At 37.7% G+C, this 11,005-nt stretch overlaps 1 protein-coding gene across 1 annotated transcript; it reads left to right on the forward strand.

The window, feature by feature from the left end:
* Nucleotides 1–2,496: 2,496 nt before the first annotated feature.
* On the forward strand, nucleotides 2,497–3,207 carry LOC137643099 (protein FAM200C-like). Its single transcript, XM_068375946.1, has one exon. The coding sequence runs from the start codon at nucleotides 2,497–2,499 to the stop codon at nucleotides 3,205–3,207; it is 711 nt and encodes a 236-aa protein (XP_068232047.1).
* The last annotated feature ends 7,798 nt before the right edge of the window (nucleotides 3,208–11,005 follow it).

The raw sequence follows: 11,005 nt of genomic DNA on the forward strand, positions 1-11,005 counted from the left end.
CCACTTGGCAAGATCTGGGTCCCATCTGCGTGGCAGTGGAAGAGGTTCCGGGAGTTTTTCTACCGTGATGGAGAATTCTACGCCATAGTGGTCGCTAATGAGGACAGGATGAAGGTTTCAAACAGAGCCCTGGACCAAGTTTTTAGAACAGAAGGTGAGGTCAAGCCGACCTCCGGCATTGTGAGTAGCAATATTTGTATTATTAAGTAATCTTACATCAGTGAAATCCCCTAGGAGTGCAGCTATGTGGTTTCCTGTGAGGTTTGCTGAGGCTGCTGATTTTAGTATTGGGTGGTGTGCATTAAAGTCACCGGAGATAATAGTGTTTTCGGTATCTGCTGTTGCAAAAAGGAGGGTGGCGTTAATCTGTTTGGACGGAGCTTTGTATATGTTGTGTATTGTGAGGGTAGTGTCTGCCAGTGTTATCTGTGTGCTGAGTGTTTCTGCTTCATGACAGTCTATGTTATTTATGCCCTTGGATGGAATCGTGTTTGTATCTGTGTGGTGTGCCCGGTATATTTTGTAGTTGGCAAAAGAGAATGTGTGTTGTTCTGCTAGTAGTGCTTCTTGTGATAATATGATGTCTGGTTTTTATCTGATAGCTTGTGACTGTAGGAAGGCATATTTTGTCCTCACTCCTAAAATGTTCCATGACAGAAATGTTAGTGTGTTCTGGGGGGATGGATCTCTAATTGTATTGTTTAAGCTAGCGAAAAGTAATTGTTGAGGACTGGTTTTATAAAGGTAAGAACTGCTTGGATGGTTGTTTTAGCTTGGTCTACGTCAAAACTGGGGTTCATTGCCTTGATAGTGTTGAGGATAGCCTCTATAATATTGTTTAAATCCTATGTGGGATCTGATTTCTTTGCTGCCACTCCTAGGGGATTTACAATGGTTTTTGGTTCTGGGGTTTTGTTTTTCCTAATCGTTCCCCTGTCTGTTTGATTGGCAGTGGGGAGGAGGTTATTTTCCTCTGGTTTGTATGTATGTACGGTAGGTATGGGTGCAGGAAGAGGATCAGGATCAGGATCAGGATTTACAACTGAAGGGTTGGAGGGGGGGATTGCTGGGTTCAGGAAGAGGATCAGGATTTATAGCTGAAGGATTGAGGGTGGGATTTGCTGTTATTATTATGATAATGTGTTTGATTCCTATTTGAGGGGGGTTTATTTCCTGCGGCTGCTACCGCTGCCTAGGAAGTCTGAGGGACTTCCTCTGCGTGGTTGTGGGTCTCCTGAGGGGAGGTGTGGGGGGGGGGGAATGGTGTTGGTGAGTGCCCAAGGGGGCCAGTGCTCCTTGTACTTGTGCCCTAATTTTATACACCCTGCCAAACCTGGTTTTACATCTATCATTCCAGGCATGATGGTTTCTGCCACAGGCAGGGCATTTAGCTTGTACTTCCTGATTGTTTTGCAGTTTTACAATAAATTCCCTGGTTGGATGCCTTAAGGAGCATACTCCACAGACAAAGAAAGTAGATCTGCAGTCATCGTGGTGGTGCCCATACCTTTGGCACTTGTAACACCGAAGTGGCTCTGGGAAGTATTGTGTTAGGTTAAAGGTGCCCCAGATTCCTAAGTCTAATTCATCAGGGTCGTTGGGTTTAAGCCAGCACTTAACTTTGTAGGAGTCAGTCTTTCTCTTAGTTGTAAATCTTCTAGCCTGGATGACACTGGGAGGATTTTCTATGCTTTCTATTCCTAGCTGTGGGGGATAATCACATAGCACTTTAATCACTGTTTTCTCGCCTTATTCTGTCACTGTAAAGCCAGGAAGTTCACTGAGGATATTTTCTGCCTCTTTATCCTGGTGGGCTACAACCATGTTACCATTTTTCATAGCCCTAACGGTAATATTGATAGCGGGGTGGTCTTTCTCTACATTTGCTACAACACTGTATGCACTGATTCCACTGGTATGGATCACTCTAAACACTAGGAAACTATTATTATTAGAAATAGGGTTAATTCCCTTACCTTTCTTTCTGCTTTGTACTGTTTGGAATCCTTGATTTTCGTTTTCCCGATGTCCCTGGCTGGCAAAGAGGTCGTCATCTGAGGTATATCCATGAATTTTCACTGATTCACTGATTTTAGCACTGTTTTGGGGGTTGGGGGGATCATTATTGAGAGCATATGTGGATGGCTGGCAATTTTCATTATTGTTTTCATTTGAAAAAGGGGTTCTCTTGTGTGTTTGTAACTCTTCTGCAGGGGAATTAGCGGGTCTCTTTTTACTATTATCATCCAGCAGGGGTGTAGATGCATTAGGTATGTTCATATAATCTGGGGGAATTGGATTATTTGCATTATTCGTGAGAAATTCGGCCGAAGCATGGAGTACAACGTACGTAGAGTTTCCGTGGTGAGGGTCGGGGTAGGGAGTGGCCGGTCGAACATAGTTCCTTGCTCTTTTATACATCTGTCAGGTGGTTGTCTGCAGGGAGATTTTTGACCCACTTCTTCTCTCTTAGCCAGGAAGTTGTAATGTTTCTTGATGTACAGAAAAAAATGTGACCTGTTGGAGATATTGAAATCAGAACACTTTGAGCTCCACCTTGCTTATCTTGTGGACATATTTGAAATCTTCAACCACCTGAACTTGAGACTCCAAGGAAAGGATTCAAACCTGCTCAGCCACTGTGACTCAATGCATGCCTTTTTGGCCAAACTGGAGCTGTATAAGAAGAGAGTGAGTGTAAGAAAATTTATGATGTTTCCATCATTGAATGAAGTTCTTGCTGATGGCCAGCTTTCAAGCACCTTGTCCAAGGAAATCATGGACCACTTGTCTCAGCTAGATGATGAATTTTGCCGTTTCTTTCCTGACTTGAGCCCTCAGCATGCAGGATTCGCAAAAAATCCGTTTTTATGTCAGGTTGATGACGTGTTAGGAGACGCACAAGAAGAGTTCATTGAGCTTCCCCATGATTCAACAGGCAAAAATGTGTTCCAGTCAAACTCCTTGTCTAGCTTCTGGTGTTCAATGATGGAATCATATCCAAAAATAATTGATCTGGCAGTTCGAGTTCTTTTGCCTTTTGCTTCAACCTACGTGTGCGAAACTGGGGTTTCTTCGTTACTTGCAATAAAAACAAAATCATGGAACAAGCTGTCAGGGGCAGATGACTTGAGGTGTGCACTGGCTGCCACTGAGCCAAGGATTCATGAGCTGGTTGTCCAAAAACAACCACAAAAGTCCCATTGAGAAACATTCAGTGACATACTTTTTCGCAACCAATGAAAAGTTTTATTTACTGCTTTTTTGTGATTCTTTTGTTTTATTCATACAGTTTTTGTTATTCTTTTTGTTCATGCATGTGCTTGCAAGCTAAAAAATAGGGCAAATATTATAAAGATAGTTTTTGCACACAATACCTACAACTATAACAATAAATTTTTTCCTTTGTGTTTTACTTAAATAAAAAAGGGCTGTTTTCTGATTTCATATAAATAGGCCTACATCCTAATCAGCATAACAATGGAAGGCATTTTACATTAATATATTCATTTCTTGCAGAAAAATCTTTTATCAATTTTGCTGGCTTAACCTATTTCGTTGTAGGGGTCCACAGGTGAAACAATGACTGGAAAAAGGGGAACGGGACAAAAAAGGTTGGGAACCACTGTTCTAAGGTGTCAAGTGATAGGTGTACCATTCAACATTAAAGGGAAAGGGGAAGTCGTAACAATAGTTCTCCATTTTTTTAAGTAGTTTTACTGTCAAAGAGACGGGTTTCCACCAATTTTGCACAATTCTGGAAGCAGCACTATATTTCAAGGATCTCCATGAGGATTCGAATATTGGGCCCAGAAACAGTTGCACACCCAGGGATCATGTTATCTTCTTATGGTAGAGATAAATTATATATGTGACTCAATCCTTTTGATGATATTATTAAATTAGATTAAAATATGGGAGAATAACCATTAGATTTAAAATCAAAGGAAAGAGCGAGAAATGTCAAATAAATTGTCTCAATGGAGGTAACCATTCTCATTTATCATGATTTGCTTAAGAACGCCGAAATTTAAAAGTATGTGTATCTTTAACACCAAAAAGTAATGCACCAAAGAGTATTTTAGCTTAAGGCGATTTACACCTGATGAGCTTAGGACCCAAGATCATGCATCCATTAATGAGGAAAAATTGAGATAAAATATAGTATATTTAGAGTGATCATAATACAGACTAAATGACTATGAATTACTCAATAGTTAAATTGCGCTTAAAGAAGTAAAATTGTATTTTCATAAATTAGAGTAACCAAGGAAATTATGGTTAGATAAAAAATACGAAAGGAAAAGATCCAGCAATTCACTAATAAACGTTTCTTGCGGAAGTGTGCGTGCATAGCTAAATGTAAGCCGTTGTTTGTTTCCCCCAATCTTCATAACTTGTATTTTCTTTGCATAGTGGAAAGGCCAAAGTGAAATTCTTCCTTACCATAACTTGCGACATTGTTAATCTACTTTACATTTCTTTTACCTTGTGATTTTATAACATAATTAATTGAGAATGACTTTCATGACTTTCGTTGAGAATGCATTAACCCTGGATAGGTACGGTCCTCGGACACCCCTTTAAGGGTATACTCGGACGCGAACGACCCCGACGCCAAAAAAAATTCTTGAAAAATCAGTTTTTGCAGTAACCTCCTTTTTTCTTTTGCCAAAAAAAACTTCAATGAATGCTTAAAACAACTGTAAAGATAAATACTACTCATCTGCAGAAAAACTATTTATTATAAATATTTTAAAAAATTAAGTAGAAAAAAAAAGACCTGACATAAAAATTCATAAAAAAAAAGTTTATACATATATACACAAATCCTTTTAGGAATTGATTCTTGAATGTTTAGGACACATCTTGATGTATTTTGGATGAAGTCAGACCCATGGAGGTGAAGATCTGAAATGAGAAAAAAAGGGTAACTTTTTTTGGCCAAAAAAAATTGTCCAAATTTCATGAATTTTTTTGGGTACCCAAATGAAATAGGAAGTGGCTAATTTTTTTAGGGAATAAACATATGTTATCCTAAAATAGAAATATGTAAAAAAATCTTCATTATTTTGTAAATTACATTTATATCAGGGGCCATATCTAAAGGTAATTTTTTGAGTACTTGGAAATTTCATAAAAAAATACATATATTTAATATATAATATGATATTTATGCAGGTAAAAATATACCAAAATATCACAAATTCTATAGGGAACAAGAATATATATAGATAGGGCAGCTTACGCTTCGGATATGTCCACAAAATGGCCGCCAACCACACTGACTCAGACTCCCTAATCTGCCACTTGAAATGTAGGAAGGGTATGTCAATTTCAAGGTGTTATTTACTAATCTAATTATTATTGGATATGCATAAAAATTGTATGGTGGGTTGCTGGATAATTGTCGATTATTTTACGACTATAAAATTAAAATTCTGACCCAAAAAATTTTTTTTGAAGGGAAATAAAATCGAAAAAAAAAATGTAAAATAATATTTTAGCTAAAAAAATTTGATGATATTCAATCAAAAAAAAAGTAAACAAAATTTTCCGACAAATAAACATCTAGAGGAATCATTACTCTGTGATAGTTCCTTAGTACGTAGTAATTTTGAAAGAATTGGGAAAAAACGAAAAAATGGCAATCACCGGAAAATCGAACACATACCTATATATACGCCATATCTGGCTAAAAAAAAGATAGGCATGGGTAGCCAGATCATCTAGAAACACTTTCCAACACTAAAAAAATATAAGTTTTGCGACACTACTTGCCAATTCCTTACGGTAACATGACTAAGCAAAAAAATGCAAAACAAATAAAAAGGGGCACTCGTGGAAAAATGGCCATTCTAATATACGGCATTTCAGAAAAAAAAAATTTCAGCCACGTGCTAGGCAAACCATCAAGGCATATTTTCCGACAAATAAACATATAAATGAAATATTACTCTGTGATAGTTCCTTAGTACGTAGTAATTTTGAAAGAAATGGGAAAAAACGAAAAAATGGCAATCACAGGAAAATCGAACACATACTTATATATACGACATATCTGGCTAAAAAAAAAATAGACATGGGTAGCCAGATCATCTAGAAACACTTTCCAACACTATAAAAATATAAGTTTTGCGACACTACTTGCCAATTCCTTACGGTAACATGACTAAGCAAAAAAATGCAAAACAAATAAAAAGGGGCACTCGCGGAAAAATGCCCAACATTCTAATATACGGCATCTCAGATAAAAAAAAAAAAGACATGCACGTGTTAGCCCAACCATCAAGGCACACTTTCTAACACATAAACATGAAAAAAAAATCAATAATATACGGTAATTCCTTACTACGTAGTAAATTTTTACAAATATTGAAAAAAAACAGAAATTGGCAACCGCAGTTAAATACCCAATATACCAATAACTACGTCGTATCTGACAAAAACAAAATCATGCATGGGTAGCCAGATCATCTAGACACACTTTCCAACATTAAAAAAGCAAAAGTTTTACGACACTATTTCGCAATATCTTACGGAAAAATGACTTGGCAAAAAAATAAAAAAAAATTAAAAAGGGACACTCGCGGTAAAATGCCCGACATTCTAATATACGACATCTCAGATAAAAAAAAGACATGCACGTGTTAGCCCAACCATCAAGGCACACTTTCTAACACATAAACATGAAAAAAAAAATGAATAATATACGGCAATTCCTTACTACGTAGTAATTTTTACAAATATTGAAAAAAAAACAGAAATTGGTAACCGCAGTTAAATACCCAATATACCAATAACTACGTCGTATCTGACAAAAACAAAGTCATGCATGGGTAGCCAGATCATCTAGACACACTTTCCAACACTAAACAAGCAAAAGTTTTACGACACTATTTGGCAATATCTTACGGAAAAATGACTTGGCAAAAAAATGAAAAAAAATGAAAAAGGGGCACTCGCGGTAAAATGGTCCTCGTGGTGATGAACGACATTTTAACTAAAAAAAAAAACATGCACATGGTAGCCAAACAATCCACCAAGACTTTCCACAACTGATAACCTATACAAGTTGCACCATTCTACGACAATTTCATAATACGTAATAACTTTGATAATTATGCAAACTACCTCAGAAGGGTAAACTCGGACGCGAACGACCCCGACGCGTCTCAGAAATCGGGGAAGGAGTACAGCTACAGCAATGCACATCTGGACACTACTAGAGCGTGTAGGGGAGACACCTCCTGCAGGTCGATCACCCACAAATTCAGTCACAGGGGTGAGTCACGTGAGAAAAACCTGTTTTTTTTTGACGCTCGGGGTCGCAAACGACCCACCGTACCTATCCAGGGTTAAGAGGTGCCGCTTCTATAAGTTATGTGCGATAATGCATTCGCGTATGTAAAGAGATTTTCTTTGAGAACAACTCCCTTTAGTAAGTTCGTTTCACAATGAAATGCCCCATTTTCTGGAAAATAATAATAAGAATGTTGGTGAAAATGAAACAAATGCGATAGGATAGGCCAGCCTTTACTCAACACATTTTCGTCATTCCCACCCAGCGCGCATGGTCTGATATTACAGCGTCTGAGAGGCTTGGTGAAATTGGCTGCTGGCATGAGCAAGAATGTCTTTTCAAGCATAGTCTTCATAAGTATTCGGAGTTTGTTCGCTGCAGAATGCATGGCTCAGAGCTATTGCAGCATTGGCACGAAAAGAAGAATTTACGGGACCATTAAGCTTCTCGGCTTTGCTACAGCGTAGGAGAAGGGTTAAACACACGCCAGGTCATTCATTGCACGAGGGATGTGAGTATGTACTGTATATATTTGCGTGGTCCATTTTCCAATATCAACAAGTGAGCAAGTCCTGAACGCGGACATGGTCCTCGTAGAGGACATACCTCCGCCAAGGTGACCTTGACCTTAATGTGACTTTGACCTTCACATGACCTTGACCTTCACGTGACCTTCAAGTGACCTTGACCTTCACGTGACCTTGACCTTCACATGACCTTGGCTTCAAGTGACCTTGATCTTCAAATGTACTTGACCTTCACGTGACCTTGACCTTCAGGTGACCTTGACCTTCACGTGACCTTGACCTTCACGTGACCTTGACCTTCAAGTGACCTGCTTGACTTTTGACCTTCAAGTGATCTTTGTTCATTTGCCACTGATACTTAATATGACATTGATATAATGCACCAATATGACCTTGACCTTTGACCTTTATAAATTTGAACATCACCCATGGGTTGCGCCTGGACTAGGACTTCCCTGTTGGCTTATGCAAAAGTCAGTGCTTTATTTCTGTCTCTTGATATGGCCACTTATGTCATAGTGACACCAGTGACCCCTGTGACCTTGACCTTGGGGTGACCTTGACCAAAATTTAATCAGTTCTTCCATACACATTGGGGAACTACTTGGCCAAGTTTGAAGTGATTCCGTGTAGAAATGTGGCCTCTACGTTGTCCACAGACAGACAGACAAACAGAGAAACAAACAAACAAACCGAACCGAAAACATAACCTCCTGGCGGAGGTAATAAACTTATGCTTTCATTCCTACATTTCATTCTTAATTCGGCCAATACTTGCTATTAGAATCGGAGGCTGCGTTTATTTTATGTTCAATGAAAAGACATTAATTCTACAGTTACAGAGTCATAAGGTCCCTTTGCCAGGTAACTCAGAAGTAGGTAGTACAGCTTGGTCATTAAGAGGTTTTTATGGCTAAAAGTTAAAATATAGTTTTATGTGTATTCAATAAAATACATATCCTCTCTCTCTCTCTCTCTCTCTCTCTCTCTCTCTCTCTCTCTCTCTCTCTCTCTCTCTCTCTCTCTCTCTCTAAACAAACAAAATTTCCTAAACTCAATATTGTTAAACTTTACTTAACGAGATCAAAAGTTTTATTTAAGAACATTTTAGTTAATTTAATTAAATGATTTCCGAAAGTAACGCAAATGATTGCAAATTAGGCAGTCGTTGAAAATGAATATACGTTATCCACTATACGATCGATGTGAGAATGTTAAGAGATTATTGGGAGAATATTTTCAAGTTTCAAAATGATTTACATAGAATTTTAAATGTATATATATAAACAAATATCCAAGGGTACTTTTGTTTAAAGGAAAACTCGACAATACATGGATCGTGTAAGGTGAAATTGCGAAAGTAACAGAATGAATCATTGAAACCAACTGCCACAACTAAGAACATACATCTCCTTTCCCCTCGCTTGAAAGGACCAGAATCGGTGAAAACGAATCAACTAAAGATGATTTCAGAATATAAAACATTTCATATGAAACTGAAAAGGAAAGGGGGTTATGCATTTAAAGTCACTCATGAATGGCAGTGGCAAGGGACAGGATATTGTCACAGGGGCTGACTATGTATACATATAATCAACGCCCAAGCCACTCTCCAACAAGCCTACACCAGGGAGAGTCATACAATGTTCTGCTCCTTAGAAGGTAGACTATAACCCTATCGACTCCTTCATGGCAATCCAGGCGTTGTGTCCTACGTTGCCAAATGTCCTTCTCTGGAGTGTTTAACCCTGGATAGGTACGCTCCTTGGACACCCCTTTAAGGGTATACACGGTCGCGCGCAACCCCGACGCAAAAAAAAATTCTTGAAAAATCTGTTTTTGCAGTAACCTCCTTTTTTTTTGCCAAAAAAATCAATGAATGCTTAAAACTACTGTAAAGATAAAAACTACTCATCTGCAGAAAAACTATTTATTATGAATATTTTAAAAAAATAAGTAGAAAAAAAAAAGAATTTTCATAAAAATTCATAAAAAAAACCATTTACTCTTATTTACAAAAATACTTTTAGGAATTGATTCTTGAATGTTTAGGACACATCTTGATATATTTTGGATGAAGTCGGACCCATGGAGGTGAAGATCTGAAATGAGAAAGAAAGGGTAACTTTCTTTAGCCAAAAAAATGTGTCCAAATTTCATGAATTTTTTGGGGTACCCAAATGAAATAGGAATTGGCTAATTTTTTTAGGGAATAAACATATATTATCCTAAAATAGAAATATGTAAAAAAAATCTTCATTATTTTGTAAATTACATTTATATCAGGGGCCATATCTAATTTCGTAAAAAAATACCTATATTTAATATATGATATGATATTTATGCAGGTAAAAATATACCAAAATATCACAAATTCTATAGGGAACAAGAATATATATAGATAGGGCAACTTACGCTTCGGATATGTCCACAAAATGGCCACCAACCACACTGACTCAGACTCCCTAATCTCCCACCTGAAATGTAGGAAGGGTATGTCAATTTCAAGGTGTTATTTACTAATCTAATTATTCTTGGATATGCATAAAAATTGTATGGTGGGTTGCTGGATGATTGTCGATTATTTTACGAATATAAAATTAGAATTCTGACCCCAAAAAAAATTTTTGAAGGGAAATAAAATCGAAAAAAAAAATGTAAAACAATAATATTTTAGCTATTAAAATTTGATGATATTTAATCAAAAAAGAAGTAAACAAAATATTCATGTTGTAACTTACAAATAACACTGCGTTACAGTTTGGACAGACGCTACAGTTTGGACAGAGGACACTCTGGTGGATCAGACAAACAGGAGAAACGCAGTGTTTGTCTTGCGGTCGTCCCTAGGCGGGCAGCTGTGACAGCGAATCCTTTTAGGGAGTTTTATGTGGCCAACGGCAATTTGAGGTCTTGGTGGTTCCTGCTCAGGTATCTTGAAAGTATCCACCATGATTTGACGGAGTCCCTTCGACAAACTGTGTGACGTTAGATACCGATGTATTGCCTGGGGAGCACACAACTCGTAGGCGATATCTCTGAGGAACGTTCGCTTTGGCATTGTCTTGGTGAAGGGCAAGCACGTATAGAGAATATAAGAATTTACCATTATTATATTCAATATCCCGTAAAAGAGAGTCAGAGGCCAGCGTCGTGACTTACGAATACAACTAGA

The sequence above is a fragment of the Palaemon carinicauda genome, chromosome 6 (genome assembly GCF_036898095.1).
Source record: "Palaemon carinicauda isolate YSFRI2023 chromosome 6, ASM3689809v2, whole genome shotgun sequence".
Taxonomy (NCBI): Eukaryota; Metazoa; Arthropoda; class Malacostraca; order Decapoda; family Palaemonidae; genus Palaemon; species Palaemon carinicauda.

What these genes read in the sequence shown, in the direction of transcription:
- LOC137643099 (XM_068375946.1), top strand. Translation starts at nt 2,497, where the DNA reads ATGTACAGAAAAAAATGTGACCTGTTGGAGATATTGAAATCAGAACAC.